The sequence below is a fragment of the Rhineura floridana genome, chromosome 10 (assembly GCF_030035675.1).
Source record: "Rhineura floridana isolate rRhiFlo1 chromosome 10, rRhiFlo1.hap2, whole genome shotgun sequence".
NCBI classification, from domain to species: Eukaryota; Metazoa; Chordata; class Lepidosauria; order Squamata; family Rhineuridae; genus Rhineura; species Rhineura floridana.
This window is the reverse complement of record NC_084489.1, coordinates 29,715,398-29,742,225: the sequence shown is the minus strand read 5'-3', so window position 1 is coordinate 29,742,225 and position 26,828 is coordinate 29,715,398. Positions and strand designations below refer to the sequence as shown.

The 26,828-nt window shown below is 40.6% G+C and overlaps 1 protein-coding gene across 2 annotated transcripts in view; it reads left to right on the top strand.

The window, feature by feature from the left end:
- OXSM (3-oxoacyl-ACP synthase, mitochondrial) overlaps positions 1-26,828 on the top strand; it is a 209,368-nt gene that overhangs the window by 103,425 nt on the left and 79,115 nt on the right. The window contains exon 4 of one of the 2 annotated variants that reach the window (XM_061587890.1): positions 20,932-20,996. The exons of the other annotated variant lie outside the window; for it this stretch is intronic. Within the exon in view, the coding sequence (XP_061443874.1) occupies positions 20,932-20,996 (65 nt within the window). The remainder of the gene's footprint in view (positions 1-20,931; positions 20,997-26,828) is intronic. 2 annotated transcript variants of the gene reach the window in all.

The window sequence follows — 26,828 nt, the reverse complement described above, 5'->3', positions numbered from 1 at the left end:
TTAAATGACTTTGAGCATTCATTCTGCATTCATCCTGATTTGCTTGCAGGGTGATTGATTACATGTCATCCTGTTAATCATTTATCTTTGGTGCATTTCCCCATTACTTTCCAAACCGCAAAGAGTCCAGGTTTTTAAAAAGTGGATTTATTGCACTAGTTCAACAGAACCCTTTAATATACTTTAAATGTACAAACCTAAAGTCCCAGCAAAATACTAGAAATCTGGAGGCACCCCTAGAAGTCAGTTAGGAGAGTATCTCTCCCTCAGTCAGACTTTATACAGATATAAAACTGGGTCTTTAAAGTTATTACTTTCTCATATCCTTCCTTATACTGTTCCTGGACATTGAATAAAGCTAGACTTTTAAACACCTGATTGCAAGAAAATAAATGACCATGTAGCATACAATGTTAGGAAAGATTTATAATAAAATATGCTATTTTTTTAAAAAAACGAGCAGGGATTTTGTCACATGCTCTCTTGTAGAGCTCACATATCTAAATTCTGTAGGAATATATCATAGTTCAGTTTTATTAATTGAAACGAAGGCCAGATGGATCTGTCCATTTCACTTTTCTCGGTTTCTCATTTTCCCAGTCTTATATTCAATCCTCTATATTTCTGGAGCAATGTTTGATTTTCTTCTAAAAACCTCATGAAAATTTGTCCACATTTTAGTGGCAATTTCTCCTAATAAAAAGATTTTTTATATTTGTATTGCAATGCTGCCTATATACATATTTTTGCAATATTCCCTAATATAATGCATTTTGTATGTTATTTTCATTTATCTATGCACTTTTATGCACACTTTACCCTAGTATATGCATTTTTGTAATCATTATTAGGCACTGCAAAATTTGGAGATGTGAAAACTTGGAAGCATAGCTGGGTTTCAGTTTGTGTATTGTTTCGCAGAATGCAAATTTGAGTGGCTCACCTTAAATGTTATGAGATGTTATCAAATTTCTCCCCCATCTCTAATTGAAACATTAACAGGTTGGATTCAACCACTCAGGATGTTCTTAAAGGTAGAGTTTAGCCTGCAAGGGAGGGTGTTACTACAGCAAGAGTAGCCAACTGTAGTAACCCAGAAGTAATCTGGAACCATGGCCCAGCCAGCAAAACTCTACAGTTGTAATGGGAACCTCTTACAGTGGCACTGGATACAGGCAGTGCAAGCAGTCATTGTTTCTCTCAATTTCTCCTACTCCTTCTCATGGGTGATGGGAGAACCTAAGTGGTGCCAGCAGGGTGAAGCAGATCTTTTTAGATCACTGCCAGTACTGTTGTAAAGCACTGATGGGAAACTTTTGCCCTGCAGATGTTGTTGGAAGACAGCTCCCATCATCCTTGACCATTGTCCATGGTGGCTGGGGCTGATGGGAGCTGGACTCCAACGACATCTGGAGGCCACAAGTTCTCCATCCTCATTGTAAAGCCAGCAGAGATCTTTAAAATGACATACAGTGTCCAGATGCATGGAGTTTTCCCAACAGCAACACCTGCTGAAGGGTCTCAGTGCTGGCCTGAATATGTTAAACTACGGAAGAGAGAAATGTCTTTGCTCTCTCTGTTTTTTTCCCAGAACACTGATTATTTTAAAAACCTCATCTGATGGAAAAAACAAAAAATAGATCTGCTTCAAGAAATGAATTAACTATAAAAGTGAATAAACGACAAATGGAAAAGAATTCTACAGTTCCTGCCATTACAGATAACAATTCTGGATAAAAATGGAACATGCACTCAGCTATGCTCACTTAAGGCAATAAGTGGGGGGAAATGTTCCCAGTGATACAGATGAAGGCCATAAGCTTGAATTCTTGTAATTGTATTGAATTTGGAAGCAAATAATTATCCATGATTTTAGGAGCACATATTGTGCTGGCAGCAGTTACTTCCCGTTATAACGTTTACCGGTGCACGCATCCACCAGCAGATCCTAAGATTACCAAATAAATAAATGTGGGAAGCGTGTTATAGCTGTTTCTAGTCATGAGTCAGATATGAATATACAAAACTGGTTCTAGGTTTTTGGCATAGCCATGTCTGAGTCATTGGTGGATATGTATAAACCTTTTCCACCTTACAGTTCCCCTTCCCCCCACCCCTCTGCTGGAGTAAGATACAACTTGACTGTTCAGAAAAGGCAGGTATTTACAGTGGTCTTGGGGTTTTCAGAAGGCAGGAGTCAGTGCATGGATTTCTGAAGGTGTAACTGCTGCTTCTGTATGTCAAAAACCTCCTGCATGTGGAAAGTTAGCACATCAGGAAGAAGATTGGGCTAGATTCTCTTACCTTTATGACTCTGATCATTGATCCAAATAGGTTTTTTTTAAACTGGTTTTATTACCATTTCCAAACAATAAAATGCAAGTAACATTTTTAAACTCACACACACATGGGAAAAGTTAAAATAGGGAAGAGTGATATGGATTAAGGTGCTTTGACCATATACACTGAAGTATACAAATGTTCTGGGTAGTCAAGTCTCAAGAAAAGCTGACCAAATGATTTTTTATTTCTCTTCTTTGCACTCACATCAATACTTTGCTGGGAGTGCAAACCGTTAATCCATTGTTGAATGAAAGGGAAAGACTTCTTCTAGTGCTGAAGCATCCTGCATTTGGCTAACTGTAGTGCGCACATGACTCACATAGCTGTCATGGCCTGATGGTAAATTCCAAATAGCAGGGATGTTAAGTTAGCAAACAACATGTGCATCTTTGAAAAGCAGCAAGGTTTTCTGAACTAAAATAGGAATTACTAGGTCTTTACCAAAAAAAGGCTCTTAAGATGTGCAGCTGCCCCTCAAGCAGTACAGACTGGTGCCTCTGATGTCAGTGGGGCACTGAATCCACCCTGGGGTTTAGTCTGAACCTTCAAGGAGCTGCCAAACTTGGACAGCTCCTTGAAAGTTTGGACTACAACCCAGAGCAGATTCACTGCCCCACTGACATCAAAGCCACCAGCCTCCACTGGTTTCAAGGTCTTAAGCAGAAACCTTTCTTATCCTTGCAATGTAATATCTTTAGTTAAAGATAGAACCTTGGACCTCTTCTGATGAATGCAAAGCATGGGCTCCATTACTGAAAGGTGGTGGGCATAAGATAGAGTGGACGTCTGGAAGCATTCCAGGTGTTTTGCAGTAGGTTGGCAAGGGTTTTCTGACTAGCAAGCAGAAGAATGCTATGGGTGACATTCTGCTGATCACTTATCCCTCTGCCTCACCATTCTTCACCTGTAAAATATATTAATTAGTTGCCTTTGATGAGATCTTTGTGCAGTCATGATGACCAGATTTAAACCCCGGTTAGAATCGCTTCCTTGTAGTAGCTCACATGTAGATTTCTGTTTTTCAGATTATATCAGTGTATGGCTCATGGACTGAAGCAGGCAACTAGCTCTATTCCCTGAAATGTCATTTTGCCCCAGGACCAGCCTCACTGAAACATGAATTTGCACCTAGCTTCAGTTGCTAGAACTTGAGGTCCTTGAAGAAAACAAAGTAAATCCCATGTCTGTCTACCTATGCTGAGCTCTCTGTGTTTCACCCCTCCCCTTCTCAGGAACAGGCAGCAATGCTTGGCATTGGAAAGGCAGGTGACCAACATTCCACTGGCTATGCTGGCTCAACTGTTACTGTATAAAGCGTATATATGAATATTATTTATTTGTTTATGCACCACCTTTTATAGGTATGTATAATAGTGATTTACAGTCCTAACAACTAGAATCACAGGGGGTGGAGGGCATCCAAAATCTACTGTGGAAAGGTCACTGGACCCAACCACAGTCTAAGAGGCAGATCCTTCCAGTTGCCCTGTTCAACACCATCCCTATTTCTACAAATCAGCAATGTAATCCAGAGTACCAGCTGTTGCACCACTAACAGAGAGCAGATGTACTGCATAAAGAATCTTCTGGTGAGTTGATATCCCAGCCTCTCAAATCAAAGGGCTGCTGACAGAACAGCTACTTCCTTCATGGTATTTGATGTACAATGCCCAGACAGCCTTGCTATGGGCGGTATAAAAATTAAATAAAAATAAATAAATAAATAAATGGTTTGATTGGCTGCTGTTGCCAAGCACTGATCCCACCTCTTTGATTCTTAATAGCCATGTAAAGTTTGACAAAACAAAAGGAAGAGGGCGTTTTAGGTGGCAAATGCTGGTGGGATCCAGGCCAGTCTTCTTGATGCAGATAGTGATTGTCAGTTATAACAGCTGCATGTGAAAAATCTGACAGACAAGAAGGATAATGGACAAAAATATTAGGTACTGATGCCAGCCGTTATGCCAAAATAATATCCCCTCTTTTATCAGTGAGGAAAAAGACTTTGAGTTCAGACATTGTATTAAAAAGTTACTTGTCCTTGATGGCAGAAATGGATAGCAAAAGATTCAATTTTATCTGTCAAAATTGTGCAGGCAAGCATTATGTGCTAAAAGTTCGAATCGCAATTTCCCAACACAAAATTTGGCTCATGCTAAGTAAGACACCAAAGTGGGATCCTGTGAGTCAGTCACTGATTTCTTCTTTCCTGTGAGTCAGATACTGATTCTCTAGATGCTGATTGGAGGAGGGAACTGCAAGGTTCAAGTGCAACAACCCAGAATCCTCCTGGTCCTGGAAATGGAATGACACTGGAAGCCAGCCCCATGCTCCTGCTTGCTACCAAGCTCCCAGATCTGCTGCCTATCCCAGGTTGGGAAATTCATTGCTAAGGAGGTTCTTCAGACTATCACTATATGCCACCAGGCTGATGGACTACCACATGTCTAATCATCCCATGAACTTGCCAGCTTTGAACTTGAGCATCTACAATAAGGATTTTGACCAAATTAGTGAAGGGTGATCAATAGGATTATTGATATTTAATAGTCTGCTGCAGTCTGCTAATAGTGAATATTTAGTAGTCTGCTACATTTCACCTCCCCAGGGCCATCTCTGCACTCTAATGTGAGTGCATTACAGTAGACTTTAGAACTGGAATAGTTCACTTCTGGTGCTTATTTTGGCTGTGTCTGCTGCTGCTTTTTCCAGAGGGCACACTCGCCACAAAACATTTGCAGTCTTGTGCATGTCTATGCTAGGGATGGAAAGATCTGACAATTCTGGTTCTCTCGGTTTCTCATTTTTCCAATCTTGAATTCAGTTTTCCACATTTCTGTAGCAATCTGCATTTTTTTTAAAAAAAAGTCCTCATGAAAATATTCTAGCATTTAAATGCAAATTTCTCCTAACAAATACATATTTGTAGGCAATTTTGACTAATATACACATTTTTGCAAGCCGTTTCTCATCATATAATGCATTTTTCCTTTGCATGTTATTTCCACTCATTCATTGTTATGCACACTTTCCCCTAATATATGCATTTTTACAAGCATTGGTTGGCGAACTGCATTGCAAAATTCAAAAAATTGTGAATTTCAAAGGATGGCTATGTTTCGGTTCTCATATTGTTATGGAAAGTGAGAATTTGATAGATTTGGCTTGAAATGCAAACTGAATAAAAATTCTCGCCCATCCCTAGTTTATGCAGAGGCAGTCCAGTTGGAGCTTACTCCTAGGTAAATGTGCATAGGACTGCAGCCCAATGATATATACCATTGAAATAGACTGTTAAGGCTGGGTGTGTCACCAAAGCATACAATCCCCCCACATAGAAGTGAAGACTCCCAACATTAAAATCTGTTCAGATTCTCCATAAAATTTTGTTTTGTTATATGGTAGAATTTTTTTCCACTCATGAAGGTCCTTCTGTGTAGCATTCTGATTTTACTACATTTTAAGGACATCATTACAGTGCAATCACATACAGTTTTAGCTCCTTATTTCCCATCCAAATTGGGAGAAAATTCCCCCTTTTTGTAATTAAGAAAAAGAGATTAAATCTGAGGAAAGACTTTCAAAACTAATAAAAATTGCATGCCTAGTATGGCCTGGCATCAAAAAGGAGGCCAGATTTTCAGAACATTATCAGACGTTTGTTCTATGAACTTCCATATACCTGTAATATTAAGAAATGACCTTTTCATGCAAGTGGCATCTGGCAACTATGGAACATGAGCATGGAACTGTATGCTTTGGTTTCTAAGCTGAAAGTTGTCTGCATGCTGTAATCTGACTGGAATGTTGGCTTTTGTCATTCAGAAGATTTAAAGCTACAATTCATAATAGTTTTTCCTTCTCAGTGTGATATTGATCAGGGTAATCACCACATATTAGGAAGCTCTTGGCCATGGGGCCAATGATGGATCCCCTCCCTCCCTCCCTCCCAACTAGGGAAAGCCTAGTCTTGCTTACAGCAGCTGCCTCATGCTTTCTCTGCCACCTGGGTTTTGCCCAAAGACTCTGGTTTTTGGGGATCTTCTCTGGACTCTTGTTGTTGTTGTTGTTGTTATGTGCCTTCAAGTCGATTATGACTTATGGCGACCCTATGAATCAATGACCTCCAAGAGCATCTGTCATGAACCACCCTGTTCAGATCTTGTACGTTCAGGTCTGTGGCTTCCTTTATGGAATCAATCCATCTCTTCTTTGGCCTTCCTCTTTTTCTACTCCCTTCTGTTTTTCCCAGCATTATTATCTTTTCTAATGAATCATGTTTTCTCATTATGCGTCCAAAGTATGATAACCTCAGTTTAATCAGATTAGCTTCTAGTGACAGTTCTGGTTTAATTTGTTCTAACACCCAATTATTTGTCTTTTTCGCAGTCCATGGTATGTGCAAAGCTCTCCTCCAGTACCACATTTCAAATGAGTTGATTTTTCTTTTATCCACCTTTTTCACTGTCCAACTTTCACATCCATACATAGAGATCGGGAATACCATGGTCTGAATGATCCTGACTTTGGTGTTCAGTGATATATCTTTGCATTTGGATTCTGGACTCTTAGCTTTCATTTAGAAAAAATTCTAGGTGGTCTGGTTCAAAAGATATAAACCAAAATGTCACCTGCCTCCCCCACAACATCTGTTAGCACCGGCTGCTCTAATCCCTTCCTTTTCAGGTTTTTAGCCAATAAGTGAAATCAGGGGTGTGATTGACAAGATTTGTTGACCCCCAGGCAATAGCTAAACCCACAGTTTCCTTTTCCTGCTTGTCTCACATCAGGAATTCATGATAAGTACTTTCTCTGTACAGGATTGGGACTTGCTTCTGAGAAAACATGCGTAGGATTGCACTACAACAGAAGATCACAGCAGGATCTTGGTAGGCATAAAATGTACATGCAAGTGTTTTTAATTACTTGCAAAAATGGCATGTTATACATTTTATCTCTCAAATAATTTTTGAGCAGAAGTTTAAAAAAGTGTACATGCTGCAGTGTTATATTTTTCTAATTAATGAGTCAAACAAGTTTAAATTTTACTGGACTGTTGAAGAGGGCAGTTGATTTGTCTTATTCATAACCTGTTTTGAAAACCTTCCCAATATGAAGCTTTTCTGGGAGTAAAGCTGCAAGGCCAATTCCACATACCTGGGTGCTAATCCCATTGAATTCAGTAGGACTTACTTTGAGTAGACGTGGTTAGGATTGTGCTGAAAATCAGTGGGACTTTTGAGTGAACATAGAAACGGATTGTGTTGTAAATCTTTCCCTCCCCCTCCAATCCTTTTTTTAAGCAGTTACACAGGGCTTACTTAGGTTTCACTGCTTTTATTTGGCAGGAAACATACTTATTTTTAAAAAAAAAATGTTCTGCAATGGCCAACTGGGTTTGACAATAAACTATTATATGGGGTGTTTGTATTTTTACATCACCAGGGGGTGTGTATATGGAATATTTCCACCAACCCTGTGAGGTAGGGCTGGAAAGCAAGGCAGCTCACAACAAGAAATAAAGCCATTTAAAAGCCAGTAACCATAAAACAAGTATAAAACAGTTGTAAAACAGCTTAAGGTGGCATGATTCTGAATTTTGGATTGGATGAGTGAAGTTCCTTATCACTGAATTGCAGTCATGTGCATGCTTCCCTGAATTGAATACATTGGGACTTGCTTCTGAGTAAACGGGCATAGGATTGCACTATAAATATCTTTACAGGTTGTGTAAATAATAAACAACTTTGACATTCATGCTTATATAAATATTTTTTCATGCTATGTCTTGATATGTATCCGATTTCACACTGTGGTTGTATTATTTACACATTATTATTTCCTCTACATTTTAAGTGTGTTCTTCCTTGGACTGGTCATGGTCCCCCTCAGTTGTTTTCACCTGAGGAGCAGATTAAGCTGAGAGATGGTGTGTAGCCCATGGTCACCCAGTAAACTTTGTAGCTTATTTCCATTTTAAAATTTAATTAAAATGATTTCTATGCAGGCAAAGTTTATGAAGTAATGCAGATCCACATAATACATTTAAAGCACATCCAACTCGCATTTAGAGTGCATGACTTCCCCCAAAGAATACTGGGAAGTGTAGTTTCTCCCTCACAGTTATAGTTCCCACCACCCTTAACAAAGTACAGTTCCCATGATTCTGTGGTGGGATTCATGTGCTTCAAATGTATGTTGAATGTGCTTTCAATGCATGGTGTGGATCTTCCCTAGTATGCTGTGCATTCTTTAATGAATTGAAAATAAGAATTTTAAAGATACTTTTTAAAACAGGGCTGTAACTTGTTAGTAGGGCACATGATTTGCATTCAAAGGCCCAAAATTCAATCTCTGGAAGAGACTATTGCCTGGAATCCTGGAGAGCCAGTGCTAGTCCATGTCATCAGCACTGAGCTATATGGTACCAAATGGCCTGACTCAGTATAAAAGGCCCTAAGGGCCACAGTGACTCTGACATATTTATGTATTTAATTTACAACATTTATACACTGCTTTATTGTAAAAAAAAATCGCAAAGCGGTTCATAGAAGAAATAAAAACAATAAAATTATTGGCAAAAACAGTTAAAGACAAGGTATTTAAAAACATTCAAAATAATAAAACCAACAATGAGTTAAAAACAGATTAAAAACATAGTAGCTTCCACATGCCTAGGTAGGCTTGCCTAAACAAAAATGTTTTTAGAAGGTGCCAAAATGAGTACAATGAAGGCACCTGCCTAATGTAAATAGGCAGGGAGTTCCAAAGTGTAGGTACAGTACTGCTACACTAAAAGATTGATTTCTTACAAGAGCAGAACAACTACTATGTGGTGCCTCTAACATGGAAAGCACATTTTGAACTTGCCCTGGTAGCAAATTGGCAACCAGTGCAGATTTCAGAGTAGAGGTGTTATATGATAATAGGGTCTCAGTTATGTCAGCAATCATGCCACAGCATTCTGTACCTACTGCAGCCCCTGGGTCAGGTTGTGCTGTATGGGGATTTCTGTGACTTTGGGTGACTGGCTGCCAGGATTTTTTTTAGTTTTGGTTAGGAACCCTGACTAGTTGTGGGATGCTAAGTGTTCTGCCTTACTCATAGGGATGTTGTAGTTCATATAGTATTGCATTTAGAAAATCATCAGTGTCTTTTCTATTTCTTTTTCTATTTGCATTTCATTTACCTCTGACCTTTACTCTCTTGCATCCATAGAAACAACAACTGTGGTTCCATGTGGTCAGCTCAATCCTCTTAAACCCACAGATGATGCACCTTGTTATTTGCATGATGGTTTGTTTCTTGCCCAATAGTGGTAAAAAGAGAATTCACATACTGGGAGGTGTGGCTTCAATTGCTGTTGTTTCCAATCTACTGCCTGTGAAGGTAGACCAAATCATGTGTGTTTTCTCTCTGTCATTATTACTCATTGGAATTGGGTTGGCTGTCAAAGTAAGTTTATAACATCCCACAGAGTAGGCAGGAAAGAGCAGAGAATCTTCTTAACTCTTACTCATTTCTAAAACCACTCTCTGCAGTGAAGGGTCAAGTCTGTAAAGACGTTTGGAGCAGCCACAAGGCAGGCAGGGTACTGCAGGCAGGGTGTTGTCAACCTTGCTTGGATATGGATATAGTTGCAGAGGATCCCTAGTTAAGCCTTACCAACAGCACAATCCTAATCATATCTACTCAGAAGTAAGTCCTGTTGAGTTCTATGGGGCTTAGTCCCTTAGTAAGTGTGTTTAGAATGGCAGCCTTCAGAGGTATCCATCTTTATTCCTGAATGTTCCCATCTAACATCTCCACAACACTAGGCTTTCTGATGACTGGCCTGGCCTGAAGGCACTTAAACTCTTCTTGCCAGAAGCAATTAGGCTAGATTAAATGTTCCTTACCCAGGCTGTCTAAGCAGGTGAGAAGGAATGATCCAATCACTTCAGCTGGACCTGGAAGCACCCTCATTTAGCTAAGATTTCTGTCTTAGATTCAGATCAGGACTATAATGCTTGGGAGAGAGGGCTAATCTTTTACTCCTGTGCCGTATTCTGGATTAAATCACTTCCCACTGATATTTGTTTCATGTGCGTATCATAGAATCATAGAGTTGGAGGTAAGGTGAGGAAGAAATGTGATTCAGTTCACATTTTAAACTAAATCTATTAAATTTGCACTTTCCTAAACAATATGAGAACTGAACCACATCCATCTGTTGAAATTCACACTTAGCTGAATTTTGTGATGCAGTTCTCCAATCAATGTTTTCAAAAATGCATATATTGGGGAAAATGTGCATAAAAATTCATTAATTATTATTAATAATAATTATTATTTATTAGATTTATATTCCGCCCTTTCTCCCAGTAGGAGCCCAGGGCGGCAAACAAAAGCACTAAAAACACTTTAACACATCATTAAAAAAAACATATTAAAACAAGACAATCAATAAAAACATATTAAAACAAAACATATTTAAAAACATTTTCAAAAAGCTTTAAAAACATCTATTTTTAAAAAGAAGGTTTAAAATATCTTAAAAAGTAATTCCAACACAGACAGAGACTGGGATAAGGTCTCTACTTAAAAGGCTTGTTGAAAGAGGAAGGTCTTCAGTAGGCACCAAAAAGATAACACAGATGGCGCCTGTCTAATATTTAAGGGGAGGGAATTCCAAAGGGTAGGTGCCGCCGCACTAAAGGTCCGTTTCCTATGTTATGCAGTATGGACCTCCTGATAACATGGTATATGCAGGAGGCCCTCACCCGCAGAGCGCAGTGATCGACTGGGAATATAAGGGATAAGAGGGTCTTTCAGGTATCCTAGTCCCAAGATGTAAAGGGCTTTGTACACCAAAATTATATTAGTGAAAATGGCCTACAAAAATGCATTATATTAGGAGAAATCATTTGCAAAAATGTGCTCATTAGTCAAAGCTGCATACAAAAATATGTTTAATAGAAGAAATTCACACTAAAATGGTGAAGAATTTTCATGAGGATTTTTTTAAAAAAAATGGTAAATTGCTTCAGAACTTATTTTAATTTTGGAAAAATGAGAAACTAAGAGAACCAACATTTACTGATTCTTCCATCCCTAGTTTGAGGGGACTTCCAAGATAATCTAGACTAAGCCACTGCTACTATTCCAGCTCCCTGATAGTGGCCATCCAGTTTCTGCTTTAATGAAGGAGAATCCACTACCTTCTGTGGCAGGCTGTTCCACTACTGAACAACTTGTACCACCAGTTTTTCCTGTTTTGTCCAAGTCCTTTCTTCTTCTTGCAATTTGAACCCATTGATTTGTGTCCTATCCCTGGAGCAACAGAAAAAAATTGCCCCATTATCTATGTGACAGCCCTTCAAATATTTGATGGCTATTATATCACCTCTTAACAGCTGGTATAGCACAGTGGGGAGGAGAGCCTGGCTGGGAGTTCAGAATCTGTGAGTTCAAAACCTTGCTCGTGTCTCCTTGGTGTCAAGGGCCAGCTAAAGATCACCCCCACAGTGAGTGGCTCAGGGGTTACTTGCCCTCCCACCTGTGCAGCTGTGGGCAAGCTGCATAGTCCCAAGGAGCCCAGTTGCCCCCCAGCTGGCAGTTGCAGACAAGAAAGGGGCTGGCTTGTGCAGTGGTGGCAAGCTGAGCAGGCCCTAGCCAGCTGGGGAGGACTAGCCTCAGAGGGAGGCAATGGTAAACCCCCTCTGAATACTGCTTACCATAGAAACCCTATTCATAGGATAGCCATAAGTCGGGATTGACTTGAAGGCAGTCCATTTCCATATCACCTCTTAATCATCTCTTTGGCAGGCTAAGCACACTCAACTCTTTCAACCTTCCCTCTTAGGGCTTGGTCTCCAGGCCCCTCACCATCTTTGTCACCCTTTCTTGGACATTTCCATTTTGTTGACATCCCTCTTAAGCGGCAGTGCCCAAAATTGAACACAGAACTCTAGATAAAGTGTGACCAAAGCAGAATATAGTAGTACCATTACCTCTCGTGATCTGGACACAATGCTTCTGTTGATGCAGTCTAGAATTGCATTAGTAACACAAAATGTGTGTTTTGCTCAGTGTAACAGTAGTAGCCTCAGGGGACATTTAATATGAAAAATTATGTGTATAAGGGCAAGGGTTAAGTCCTTCTTCTCCAGAGCTGAGATCCGAATTGACCCCTCCCCCTATTCCCCATGCAGCTGTTGTTTAATATTTTAATAAGCAGGTAGGTGTCACAGTGGATGGGTCCTGTTAAGTGTGTAGGCCCTGGCAGTGGCCTGAGTATGCTGGGTGCCAACACGGGGCCTATAAAAACAGTCCTGGGCGTTGTAGTGGTATATCACTGTACAAAGGATAGCTTATTTCATATTTGCTCCCGAGCTGGGCCTTTTTCCTTGGAGGTTATGTCATTTCTTAAAAGTCTCAATCATTAGACTTAATGAGATCAACTAAATTACAGAAAAGCCACTTCAAAATCATTTCTGTGCCAGAACTTGAGAAAAGGACTTAATTGGGATACTGGGATAATTAATTTTTTTTTCTTTGATCACATAAAGATGAAAAATATTTTTGAATTTCAAACCATTGATTTTTGCATAGTGTTCAAAGCTTCATTATAGTTTGTGGGTATTGAATTACCAGGTTTTTTAAAAAGAAAAAATAATGCTTACATCAAGTTGATTTCTAATTTAATTAAACAGCAAAGTTCCTGTAAAATAAACCATTTGGCACTTTAAAAAATACTATCAAAATCCTTCTGGATACTTTTGGTTACAGTTTGTCCCTATGTTGGAAGATTAATCAAGTTATGCGTGGGTTAGAATGAAATCCATGTCATTTCCTTGTGTATCATTGTATCAAACTGCGAACTCTGTGACTGACCCAAAGAATCCTCTCTATTGTAGTCGCATGTCACATCTGGAGAACAACCCACATTGTAGCATTCATGATGGCTGCCCTACTAAAGCTTTAGGAACATAATAGGAGCCCTAACAGATCAGTCCAAAGACATATCTAGTTCAGTATTCTGTTCTCTCAGTGGCCATCCAGATGTCCATGGGTAGCCCACAGGAAGCCCACATAAGCGCAACAGCATTCTCCTGCTTGTGACCCCCCAGCAACTGGCATGATGCCTCTGATCTTGGATTATTTATTTATTTATTTATTTATTAAATTTATATCCTACCCTTCCTTCCAGAAAGAGCCTAGGGCAGCAAACAAAAACACCAAAAGCACTTTAAAACATCTTAAAAACAAAACATAGTTAAAATGTATTAAAACAAAACATCTTTAAAAACATATTAAAATAAAACATCTTTTAAAACATATTAAGACAAAACATCTTAAACGCATCTTTAAAAAAAACAACTTTAAAAACATATTAAAAAGCAATTCCAGCACAGACGCAGACTGGGATAAGGTCTCTACTTAAATGGCTTGTTGAAAAAGAAAGGTCTTCAGTAAGCACCGAAAAGATAAAAGACTTGGTGCCTGTCTAAAGGGAGGGAATTTCAAAGGGTAAGTGTAACAATACTAAAGATCTGCTTCCTATGTTGTGCGGAACGGACCTCCTGATGAGATGGTATCTGAAGGAGGCCCTCACTTGCAGAACACAGTGATCAACTGGGTATATAAGGCATAAAATGATATTTCAGGTATCATTGTCCCAAGCTTCGTAGGGCTTTGTATACCAAAACTAGAACCCTGAACTTGACCCTGTAGCTAATGGGCAGCCATAATATAGCCATTATGACTAGCAGCCATTGATGGAACTATAATCAAAGCCTAATTCTGAGCTTCAGCTGAAAGTTATTGTATGATTTTTATTTATAAGCTGTCTAGTGATTGGGTCCAAGTCAGTTTGGGATTTTTTAAAAGCACTTCTAGGCAGGAATCCTATGCATGCTTATCTAGGAGTAAGCTCCATTGAATGCAGTGTGATTTACTCCTGAGAAAATATGTATAAGATTGCAGTGTTAATTTTCTTATCAGTTTTGATACATCAATGTTGTATTTATTCATTTAACACTATTTTGTGTATCCTAAGACTTTGGAAAGGGGCAGGAAGAAACTAATACAAAAGTTTTGTTTTTCAAGGATATTAATTATGATGGTCCTGTTGTCACAACTCCAGCACCATCAGCGAATCTGAGCAAGCATCACCTTTTAGGACACAATTGGGCATAAGAAGCTTAATACTAATATACTTATTATGACTGAATATAAGCCATATTTTCATCTTAATATTTCTATATCATAGACAACAATCCAATCATGAAGCAAAGATGCTAGGTAGACTGTTTAGGCAGTAAGAATTTCCAAAGTTCATTTTAAACTAAGTGAAATGAGTATGCACTAGTGAAGAGATTTCAGGGATCACAATTTATTTTTCTCTAATTTCCATGGCTTCCCATTCCTGTCCATCCCCCAGCCATAAGCGTGTTTGATCACTTGGAAGCCTCCCTACAATCCAATTGGCTGAATGCTCTTAAAAGCCCCCTTCAGATCTCAACATAGGCAGAGACATTGGGGTGGGGTAGGTGTCCTCCCCACACATGCATCATGCCCTCACATGTTCTTTGGACACCTGAACAAGGTTACTTTATTCTCTGATTAATTATGCATACAGAGTAAAGCTTCTATGAAATTTGGGTTCAACTTGTGATGTAATTCATGTTGCCAGTAGTGGTGGCTGGCAGAACTGCATGGGTGGGCTTCATTGTTCTTCCAGCTTCTCAACACTGCACATTGCTGCTGGTTACTGAGAGAAGGGGAGGAGCAAGGCAACATGAAGCTTGGTGCAATGTGAGCACAGTGTTGGGAACATTGGGTGGGCTCCAGCACTGCATTGCATCATGCTGAGCTCCCTGCTGACTTGCCCCTTCCCCTCTCGGTAAGCCAGCAGCAGCATGCGGTGTTGGGAAGCCAGAAGAGCAATGCAGCCCCACCCACGCAGTCCCAGCAGCCACTACTGTGTGTTACTCTTTGTCTGTGCAGAGCTTCTTTAAAATTCCCTATATCTTCTCAGATTGATTCCATAAAGGAAGCCACAGACATGAATTTACAAGATTTGAACAGGGTGGTTCACGACAGATGCTGTTGGAGGTCGCTGATTCACAGGGTTGCCATAAGTCGTAGTCGACTTGAAGGCACATAACAACAACAACATCTTCTCAGAACATAGTGGCTATGATGTTTCTAGGTGCACTGAAATTTAAGGAAATGATAAATTGTCCAAAATGAAGATCAGAGTATCTTCTGTCATGTAGAAGGTTTGGATTGTATACCTCCCCGCAAATATTAGAATCCTCGTTACCTTCTTATCACTACTTTGCCCATTATGGAAGTTAAAAACTAGAAAGCTATTTGTATTTGTAGTTAATATTGGTATTACTCAGATTGTATTGCTATAAGTGAAAGCAAAATGAAGACACTTCATTCTGCTATGCTTTAAGCTCAGCTGTAGACTGAAACATTATTCTATTTTGTTAAAAAAAATCTAATTGAGGTATCTTCTGCTTAGCTGACTGGCAAAGTAGCTAATTAGAGAACCATTATGTGTTAGCTGTGATTATTTGCTAAATAGCCCATATCTTAAGTGTTGCAAAGTCTGTTTGCAAGACCTTAGGTCAGGGGTAGGGAATCTGTGGTTGTCCAAAGATTGCTGGACTACAACTCCTATCATCCCCGATCATTGGCCTTGCTGGCGGGGCCTGGGTCAGAGCCAGTGGGCGGCCAGGTCTGGCACTGGCTGAGGGCCCTGCGTCTCAAAATGGTTCCTCCTAAATCTACAGGCCATGGTAACAGCCCCAGGCAGGGCTCAAAAGAGTAGAGAAGGCAGGCAGGCTTGGCCCTGGAGAGCTGGGTGGGCAGGGGGAAGGACCAGCCAATGCCTCCTTACAGACACAATGAGGCTGGCTCTTTCTTTGTGCAGCATTTCTGGCAGAGCTTTGCTTTCTTCTGCTTGGACCCCTGCCAGGGCTTCTTTGCCACCACCGCAACAGAACTGAGTGGTGGCAATTTCTGGCTGCCATCTTCACCATGCAGGATTCAACTTGGCCACTCTGGGGATGGCCTCTCTGAGTGCTGATGTCATCCAGACTTTTTGCCTATGGCAGGGGAGGGAGGGGAGGAAGTTTGTTCCCATGGCACTGCCGTCCTCCTCCTTCTCTCCCTACAGACAGGGCAACCGAGGCGGTGGCAGAGGTTCAGGCTCCTTCTGACAGGCCAAAGCAAAGGAAGTGGCAGTGGTGTGAAAGGAGGATGCTGGAGCTCTGACACTGAGCCCAGGAGCCTCTAGGTGGGCCCCTGCACTTGTGCAGAGCGCATCACCTGCGATTTCTGCATCTCTCAGGAGGTTGGAGGAGGAGAACCTCTTTGGGGCACTCTGAGCTGAGCAGCAAGGTGGCCCTCTTGGAAGTCAGCGGAGCAGGCCTTAAAAGGAGGGAGGGGACCTAGTTTGGCCAGGTGGGTGCCCTTCCCCTGAGCAAGGTACTCTCCTGAATGGGCTGGTTTTCCTTCCCCTGCCTCTCTCCATCCTCCTCCTCCTCCTGCAGCGCCAGGCCTGGATTTGGAATATTGATCAAAATTTGTACTAGTTTAAAGAGGTGGGACTATGAGGGATGGGTGTGGTTTAAGGAAGAAGGGGATGGCCCAAGGTCCCTCCGATATCCTGTGGCCAAGGGCCCCCAGAAACCTGGAGTCTGAGTCTGATAGGAACTGTTGTCCAACAACACATGGGAGGGGACACAGGTTCCGCATCACCACCTTAGACCTTTCAGAGTTACCAGCTCATATGTAGTAAATTAACCTTAAATGAACTTGCAAAGCACAGAGTACAGCCAGTCTAGTGTATACATATAACCCTTCCTCTTCACTCTGCTTTCATTTGGTTTGGGGCAGGTATGAAAAGCAAAGGTATGATGCTGTGTTCTGTAGGCCTATCTGGTCAGACCCAGGAAGTATTGCCAACCCTTGAAATTAAATTAAAAATCTCGTACTTAGATTTTTTTTTCCTGTTTTCATTTGTGGCGTAGTATTAACAGAAGGAAAAAGTAAATGTAGTTAACAGGAGAGTGTGGCCAAAATGGTCTCTCTTCTACCCTCCACAGTGTATTGAGCTGCCATATCAGATTGCAAAGTATTACACCTTATCAAATGCATTACTGCAAGGACATAAGAAGAGCCTGTCGGATCAGGCCACAGACCCATCTAGTCCAGCATCCTGTTCTCACAATGGCCAGCCAGTTGCCCATAAGAAGCCTGCAAGCAGTCTGAGCACCAAAGCACTCTCCCCACCTGCAATTCCCAGCAACCGGAGGTAGAACATAGCCATTGTGGTTATTAGCCATTGACAGCCTTATGAATTTATCTAATCCTCTTTTGAAGCCATCCACGTTGGTGGCCATCATTACCTCTTGTGGGAATGAATTCCATAGTTTAACCGTGCACAGAGTGAAAAAGTTCTTTCTTTTGTCTAAATCTTCCAACATTCAGTTTCATTGGATGGCCCTGAGTTCTAGTATTATGGGAGAGCGAGAAAAACTTCTGTTATCAATTTTCTCTACACCATGCATAATTTTATACACCTCTGTTATATCTCCTCTTACTCATCTTTTCTCTAAACTAAAAGCCCCTAATGTTGTAACCTTTACTCATAGGGGAGTTCCTTCATCCCCGAACTCCTTTTCATCTCTATAAATTACAGCTGAATGGACTGTTCTTTCCCAAAGCTGCTCCGCATACTGTGATATAAATCCATATTTCTCCGTTCCAAGCCCAGCTTCCACTTGGCTAAACCCAGTAGTGTAGTGGCAAATTCAGAAGTGCAGGGTCCCTTCATGATAGCCACAGCCATGCCACTCCCCCCCTTTTTGCTGCTGGGTTGAGAATGAGACCCTTAATGCCTTCTCCCACAACAACAAATTCCTAGGAGCCAATAAATATGAAAGGGAAGAGTGTTAGCTACTGAAAAGTGTCTTCTCAGTGGTTGACTCACCTCCTTTCACTCTGATTGGCTCCAATCCGCAGGGAAGGACAAGGAGGCATGTTAGAAGATTCTTCTCAGTGGCCAACACACTCCCCTTTCATACTGATTGGTGCATAGGATACTGGAGACATAGGGACCCTACTGGGATCCTGCTCACAAAAAAGGCCTAAGACCCCCTGAGACCCCAGATGACTACATTCCTGGCTAAACCCATATTTTCAATTGAATTTCTTGTCAACCTGCTTTTTATGCTAGCTTGACTTCTCTTCCTACTCCTTCTCGTCCTCTTCCTCTTCCTGTTTAAAATCACACAGCACACCATGATTCTGTATTCCCAGTAGGATCTCAGTTGTGCAGGTAAATAATGAAGTGAAGTAGTTCAGACGGTGCTAGCCAGGACAAGCTCCAGGTTTGAGGAAGCCGTCAGTGAAGGGTGCTTTAGTGGTCCCCTCCAGTGTAGCTAAACCCCCTCCAAGTTACTTGGTGGGCAATGGCAGCACTAAGCAGTACTGGACAACTGGGTCCAGGAGCTGACATTTTCCACAATGTTCCAAAGTGACTGTACATTTGGGGCAGCCAATTTTTAAAAGAGGATCTCAGGGCAGACATCAGCGATGGCCCTGTCAGGTTGCTGGAGCCACAACAGCTACCCAAGGATGCCACATCTTGGTGCCAGGCCTAGTGCTATGCTAGCTAAAGTTTTAGCCACTAGCAGGCAGCGTGGTGGGGCAGCATTGCTCATCTGACCTCCTGACAGCTGACAGTAGAATCAGTAATAAATGATTAACAATGACAATGACAAAGAACTATCAATCATAGCAGGTCTAACAGATACAGTGTTCAGATATTTTGCCTCTTGTTTGGTAATAGATTTGTTAGTCCTCTCAAGGAAGGTACTCAAAAGGCTCTCTAAGGATCCACCAGGAAACTTCCTGAAAAGAGGTAAGTGATGCATTCTATAACCCCTTGTTAGAATCTACAGTAGAAGAAACAGTAGTGTAGTGTAGTGGCAAATTCAGAAGTGCAGGGTCCCTTCGTGATAGTCATGCCACACCCCCTCACAGCCACACCCTCCTTTCCACTTTCCCTTGTCTCCCTTTGCTTTCTTTGTCATTTCGCAAGTCCACATTCCACTACAACAGACGTCCCTAGGAACCAATCAGCATGAATGGGGAGGCTGTGAGTAAGCTACTGAAAAGACTCTCAGTAGCTGACTTACCTCCTTTCATTCTGATTGGCTCCAATCATTACAATAGGACAAGGACTCTTCTCAGTGGCTAACATGCTCCCTTTTCATAATGATTGGCTCATACATAGGGACCAGGCTGGGACCCTGCTCCCAAAAAAGTAATGCACCTATGACCCCCTGTGACCCCGGACGACTACACCACTGAGAAGAAAACATAAGGAACTTTTAATCACTGAATGGTTACAAGGACAGCACCTACCTCTTGAAGGGAACTTTGGCAAATATGGCTTCTAGGATCTTGGAGGATAAAACATTAAAACAAGCCAGCAAAACTGTTAGCTTATACTTAGGTAGAGTAAGAAAATTTAGATATGGCATGCATTGTTGAAAGCAGACCAGGTCAGGCCTAGTGACTGTGCTGTACATTGCCATGCAAAGCAGTCCTGTGTATGTTTATTCAGAAATAAGGCCCATTGTGTTTAATGGAGCTCACTTCCTAGTAACTGTGTTTAGGATCACAGCTTTAGGCAGGCCACTCTTTTTCAGCTTCAGTCTTCCTAACTGCCAAATGGGGGATAATAATCCTCACATATCTAATAGGTTTGTTGTAAGGATTACTACTAGAAAATACATGTTAAGAGTTTTGAGCACTTGAAAGTGCTATACAAATTATTATTAGTAGTAGTAGCAGTAGCAGTAGCAGTAATAACGAGTCTCTCTCTTGTGCACTCTACATTCTTTATTCTGCCCAGCATCTTTTGCTTTGATTTGAGAGATTTCTGGCATCAGCACATACAAACAATGCTGCTGAAAATTATCACAGAGTATCCAAGCATCTACCAGTTTCAGGAGCAGGGTAATAGAATGTGTGGAAGATACATAAGCTATTTCCTTGCCTGATGGCTGGTTAACCTCAGCTGACCCTGAATCCCATGAAATTATGCAAGTATGTTGCTATGGACATTTTGGAGCTGTAGGTTAAAGCAATTGCTGAACTCAGAAGCACACATAGTATCATTCCAATGTAATTTAAGAGGCTGCTACTCCTATTCACCCTGTTTATGCCAGGAATGACTCTTATCCAATATCAATTAGACTGGTCTATCACTGAAGCTCTTTTAATGAAGTGGTGTCTCTGGTTTATTTCTTCTTTTTTAACACCATAACTATGTAGGCAAAAGTAATTATACACTTCATATGAACATGTGATTTCCGCCCTCTGTGATAATTGCATAGCTGAAGTAATTATTTTTTATTTGGACTTTACAAAACATAATAAATTGTTCAGTGAATCCAGTATAATATTTTGTTCTGTTAATTTTGTTTGGTGGCAAAATCTAGTGTATTACCCATGTTGCTCATTTCCTACTGCTGATCGCCTTACTGTTTAATATTCCAGTCATATCTTATCTGATAGGATTGGGATTGGTACAGAGAATGACTGCTGCGTTGGCCCCAGAGAATCAGAAGAAGAAAAAATAGGTATTGTGGCACCTTTTTTTATTAGATCATTTGTTATTGCATGTTTGGTGCGGCACAGCATTGAATTTTAGTTCATTTTGTTCCCTCTCATGGAAATGAATGATAACTTAGATACAAGGAGTATTGAGTACCATTGGCCTCCTCTGATCAAGATGCACACATGATCTTGAAATGGAGAATGAAATCAAAGGGGCATTTAAAGGAGAAAGGGTCAAAGTAATTAGGGTTAATTGACCTAACATAGACTAGGTAAATACCAGTCGTGACTAAGGAGGGAATGATGTGTCAATTTTGGTTCTCTCAGTTTCTCATTTTTCTAATCTTAAATTTGGTTCTCCACATCTGTCCCAATTTCCAGTTTTTTTTAAAAAAAATCCTCATGAAAATTCTTTAGTATTTTAGTATGAATTTCTCATTTTTGTATGCAGTTTTGACTACACATTTTGCAAGCAATTTATCCTAATGCAATTTGTTATTTTCATCAATATATTCATTTTGTGCACACTTTCCCCTATTATATGCATTTTTGTGAACATTGCTTGGCTAGACAACTGCATTACAAAATTTGTGTCAGTGCAAATTTCTAAGGATGGCTATGTTTTGGTTCTCATATTGTTTTGGAAAGTGCGAATTTGATAAATTCTGTCTTAAATGTGAACTGAACTGAATTTCTCTTCCATTCCAAATCATGACAAAGAGGTAAAATACTTGATACCCTAAATGATTGTATCCTAGAACAGAGGAGATGTAACCCTGGATCTAATGTTAACAAGTACTCAGGACCTGGTGGGAGATGTGTTGTTGAACCTATTGGGAATAGCAATCAGAATCGCTCAGTTGAGTTCACCTTAGGGGCACATTGCTGCTGGAATGGCAGGCATGTAGCACAGGATGAGTCTGGATTTCACAACTATCAAAGGCACAAGAGCCCTATCTTGTGCTCCACACAGTCATCCTGCCTGCTTATGTTTTATGAAGCATCTTGTGCTCTGTGTGGATTCAGTGGCAATTTACAGTTTAGCAAGAATGGTGCCAGATGTAGGTATTGTGGAACTGACTGGGAACAGTGACAATACTGCTATCAATTCCTATATATATGTAAGTGAAGAATTGCCAAGGAGGTTCAACACAAGTCACATTTGACTTCAAAAAAGGGACTTCTCAGGAATGAGGGGAATGGTAAAAAAGAAGTTAAAAAGGGAAATTAAGGTCAGATCTATTCAGAAGGCTTGGGGGTTACTCAAAACCACGATGAAAGAATCTTTGCTAGAATATATGCTACAGATCAGGAAAGGCATCACCAAGGCTAAGAGAATGCAAGTGTGGTTAACAAGCAGAGTCAAGAGAGATATTAGAGGGAAAAAAGCTTCCTTCAGAACACAAACTTTGGCAAAAGAAGCAGAAAATTGGCAAGGGGGGTGGTTTGACCTTCGGACAACAAGGGGGGAGGGTTAAAGGTAAGCTAAAAGGAGAAGGAGATGGCAGAGAAGCTGATTCAATTTTTTGCATCTGTTCACCCAGTGAAAGATGTAGGGCAGTTCCCTGTACGTGAACTAATTTTTTCAGGAAAGGCATCTGAGGAACTGAGGGAAATAGTGGTGACAACAGAGACAAAGTTCTAGGTGTTATTGACAAAATAAAAACAAATTTCTGGATCCAGATGGCATGTACCTGAGACTTCTTAAGGAACTCAAATGTGCAATTACTGATTTTCTAATAAGAATATGTGATGTCACTAAGATCAACCTCTGTAGATTATTACTGGAAAGGGGCATATGTAACACCGCCTTTAAAAAAAATAGTATCTGGGGGGGGTATGGGAAATCACAGGCCCATTAGCTTAACATCTGTGCTGGGCCAACTGGTGGAAAGCATTATTAAAGACAAACTATATAAAAGAATAAGTTTTGATGAAAAAGAATCAGCATGCTTTTGTAAAGGTGACTCCTGCCTAACTCACCTTTTGAGAGTTCTCTGAGAGTGTCAGTAGTAAGGATGTAGATAGGGCTTTTGACAGTCCCTCATCAAAGATTCCTGAGTAAGCTTAGCAGTCTTGGGATAAGAAGACAAATCTTCTTTTGGTTCAATAACTGAGCAGAGAGTAGGAATAAATGGATAGTTATCCCAATGTAGGGATATATGAAGTCAGTTTCCCAAGGATCTGTCTTGGGACGTGTGCTTTTAAACTTGTTCATCAATTTCTAGAGTAAAGGGTAGGGATTTAATGTTAGGAGGTCTTTTAAAATTCGATGCCAGAAGCCTGAAAGCTGGAAGCTCCTCCTACTAAACTGCCTCTTTCACCTGGCCTATGGAGCTTTTGGTCACCTACTGGACTTGTGGTGCAATTAGATTATGGTGTAGCAAAAGCTTTGTTTGGAAACACATGCAGGCACAGTAAAAGAAGACTCAAAAGAGACATTTCTTATATTCCTAAGTTGCAGAGATGGCAATAGGGACTTCACTCATCTGTCAACCTGGATCCTTGACCTCATATAGTCCATTAGAACAGGGGTACCATGCGAGAGAATTCACACACCTCGAGGACACCACTCTTATCCCTGCTTATACAGTAGTTTGTCTCTCCACCCTTCCCTTTAATTATGACTTGGGCCATGTGCCTCCTGCAAGTGTACACCTCGCATGTACAACCCAGATGCCCTCTGCATGTGCTGTCTATTCCTCAGATGTTCCAGCAAGTCCCTAGATCTTTACCTCCCATCTCTCTCTGTGTATGTGCCTGTTTTTAGAACAAATACATGTGCAGAGATCTTAGTTCCTCTTTCTTATCTCTAGCTTGTTCCTCTTTTTCATTCTCACTCCAGCTCATCTAAAGGATATACTGCCTGTTCTGCACAGCCAGCTTTGTACTATAAGTGCAAAATAGGGCTGAAGCCATGTCCTTCAGGAGTTCCAGAAGTATATCTTCAAACTAGATAAACAGGCATTAAAAAGTTGAATGTGTTCAGTGTAAGCTAGTTTACAGTGATGCACATTGGAGCCAAAAAATCCCTGATTTCACATTTATGCTTATGCAGCCGAAACAGCAACACCCATATACAAGAGGGAGATATTAACAGGCTTGGGAGAAGCCCAAGGTTTGTAGTAGGAAAAAAAGGCACAGAAAAAGGCCGTTTCCCATTTCCCAATTTTAAATTCAGTTCTCCACATTTCTGCAGCAATTTGAGTTTTTTTAAAAAGTCCTCATGAAAATTTTCCTGCATTTTAGTGCGAATCTCTCATTCTATGCAATTTTGCCTAAGATACACCTTTTTGCAAAGCAATTTCCTCTAATATAATGCATTTTGTATGTTATTTTCATGAATACCTCCATTTGTATGCAGACTTTACTCTAATAAATCCATTTCTGTACACTTGGCTGGAAAACTGCATTGCAAAATTCAGAGAACTGCAAATTTTGATTCAATCAATGGTTCAGAAAGTGTTAACGGTAGGTTCACTTTTAAATGCAAACTAAATTGAATTTCTCCCTCATTCTTAATGAGGACTGAGTGTGCTCAGTGGCCATGGAATGCTATATAAGTATCGGAGGAAAAAGCCTTAAAACGGAGTGGAAGAAGGAATGGTTAGAACACTAAACAGAAGCATTCCATATTGCAACATTTATTGTAGTACCCCACTTGTTGTTTAAGAATGGCTTTCTCCTGCTTCAGTCCTTTAAAATGTCCTAAAGTTCAGAACAGGTAAGGGTTGTAGCTCAGTGCCTTGTATACAGAAAGTCCCAAGAGCAGTCCCCAGTATCTTCAGGCAGGGTGGTGAGAGATTCCTGCCTGAAAACCTTGCTGCCAGTTGGTGTGGTCAGTGCTGAACTACATGGACCAAAGGTCTGACTCAATATAAGACAGCTTCCTATGTTCCAATATGTTGGCCTTTTCTTTACAAAAGAAGTAAGCATTTAAAAAAAGTTATATAAGTGTTCAGAGGTTTTCTAATTCCTAGACATGTTGCTGAAGAATTCAGAAGTGAATGTCAAAAAGAAATATTGAATCTCAAATTAGAATTTTCTCCAAAGCTCAGTGTAATCTTAAAAATGAGTTTTCAATTTTAAAATGAGATAAGCATTAATATGTAGGTGGTCAGCAGAAACTGGCACAAAACATAATCTAGCTGGACAAAAGAAAGATAATCTGGCATGCTTGCTGCCATCTCAAAAGCTGATCTTGAGAAATGTAAAGAATCTAAACCTGTTTTCTGAGCCATAAAATACCACAGTGTCATCTCAGTTCTATAGCAAATGAGTGCTGGAAAGAAAATGGAAAACAATATAACACAATTGACTGCTCTTGGGAAATGTTGCTAGATGTGCAGAAAATGGTAGAAAACAGCCCAGTAGAGGTGGTTTGTATTGTGAAAAGAGAGAGCAATAATTTTGCCCCAGCAGAATGAGTTTTGTAAACCATAGTCTTCACAGACATCTGATTAGACAAAACTCACTTTTGGTATGCCTCTCAGCTGTACAGTTTTTATAGACTGAGCCCTAAAAACTCACCTCATGCAATAAAGCCTTAATACTGGTGCCAGTCCCCGAGACACAAACAAAAAGGCTGCCCCTTTGATGTGCCCCAGGGATAGAAGTTTCAGAGTAGTAACAGCAATGTTTTTCTCAATGTAAAGGCTGCACCTAATAACACAAATCAAACCAACAATTTATAGAAGTATCTTATAGCATCAAGAGAACGAGATCAACAACAACAACAGCAACAACTTGATCTTCTTCTATTATCCGCCCTTCACCAGAAGGTCCCAGGGCAGATCACAACAATATAAAATACATTACTAAAAACAGTTTAAAACAAATTACATTCACAGCTAGAGAGGATCCTAAAAATATACATCTCAAGTGTCAAAAGCCAAGATAAAGAGGTGTGTCTTTAGCATATGACAAAAGCTGTATAGTGAAAGTGCCAGACGCACCTCAGTGGGGAAGGAATTCTACAACTTAAGAGCTGCCACAGAGAATGCCCTCTTCTGCCACCAGCCCCCCAAATTTGGAGGGTGGTGGAACTACCAAGAGGGCCACTTATGCCAATCTCAACACCCCAGAGGATCTGTAGGGAAGGAAGTGGTCTTTCAGATATTTGGGGCCCAAGTCATTTAGGCTTTAAACACTACTGTGAGCACCTTGAATTGGGCCTGGAAAATAAATGGCAACCAGGTCATTCATAATACAGAATGAATTATCTAATATTAGGCAAAGGCTCATTAAGTTTGACAAAAGTGAGAGGGATAGTTCCAGTCATTTCTCATCCTCCCTGATCTATTCTCTTAGCTGACATATCATTGAGGCCAGTACTGTAGAGCAATATTTGGTTCTACAGAACTAAGTGGGATTAATTTTGAATGAACCAGTCCTCATCTGATTAGCCTTAATTGGAATTTTGTTTCTTGGTCATCCTTGTTCAGCCCCCTCCAACCTTAATTTCTCTAATGTTGTTGGACTATAACCCCCATCACCTGCAGCTGGCACAGCCAACATTCTTGTAGTCTAATATTGTAGTCCGGAAGCTGAAGCTGGTACAAAATGCGGTGGCGCAATCGCTCACTGGGGTAGGATATTGCCAACTTGTTACCCCACTGCTGAAACAACTGCACTGGCTGCCCATTAGTTACTGGACCAAGTTCAAGGAGCTGGTTTTGGTATACAAAGCCCTATACAGCTTGGGACCAGGATGCCTGAAAGACTGTCTTACCCCTTTTGTACCCAGTCTATCACTGCCCTCTGCAGGTGAGGGCCTCTTGCAGATGCCATCTTATCAGGAGGTCCATTCCACACAACATAGGAAGTGGACCTTTAGTGTTGTGGCACCTACCTTT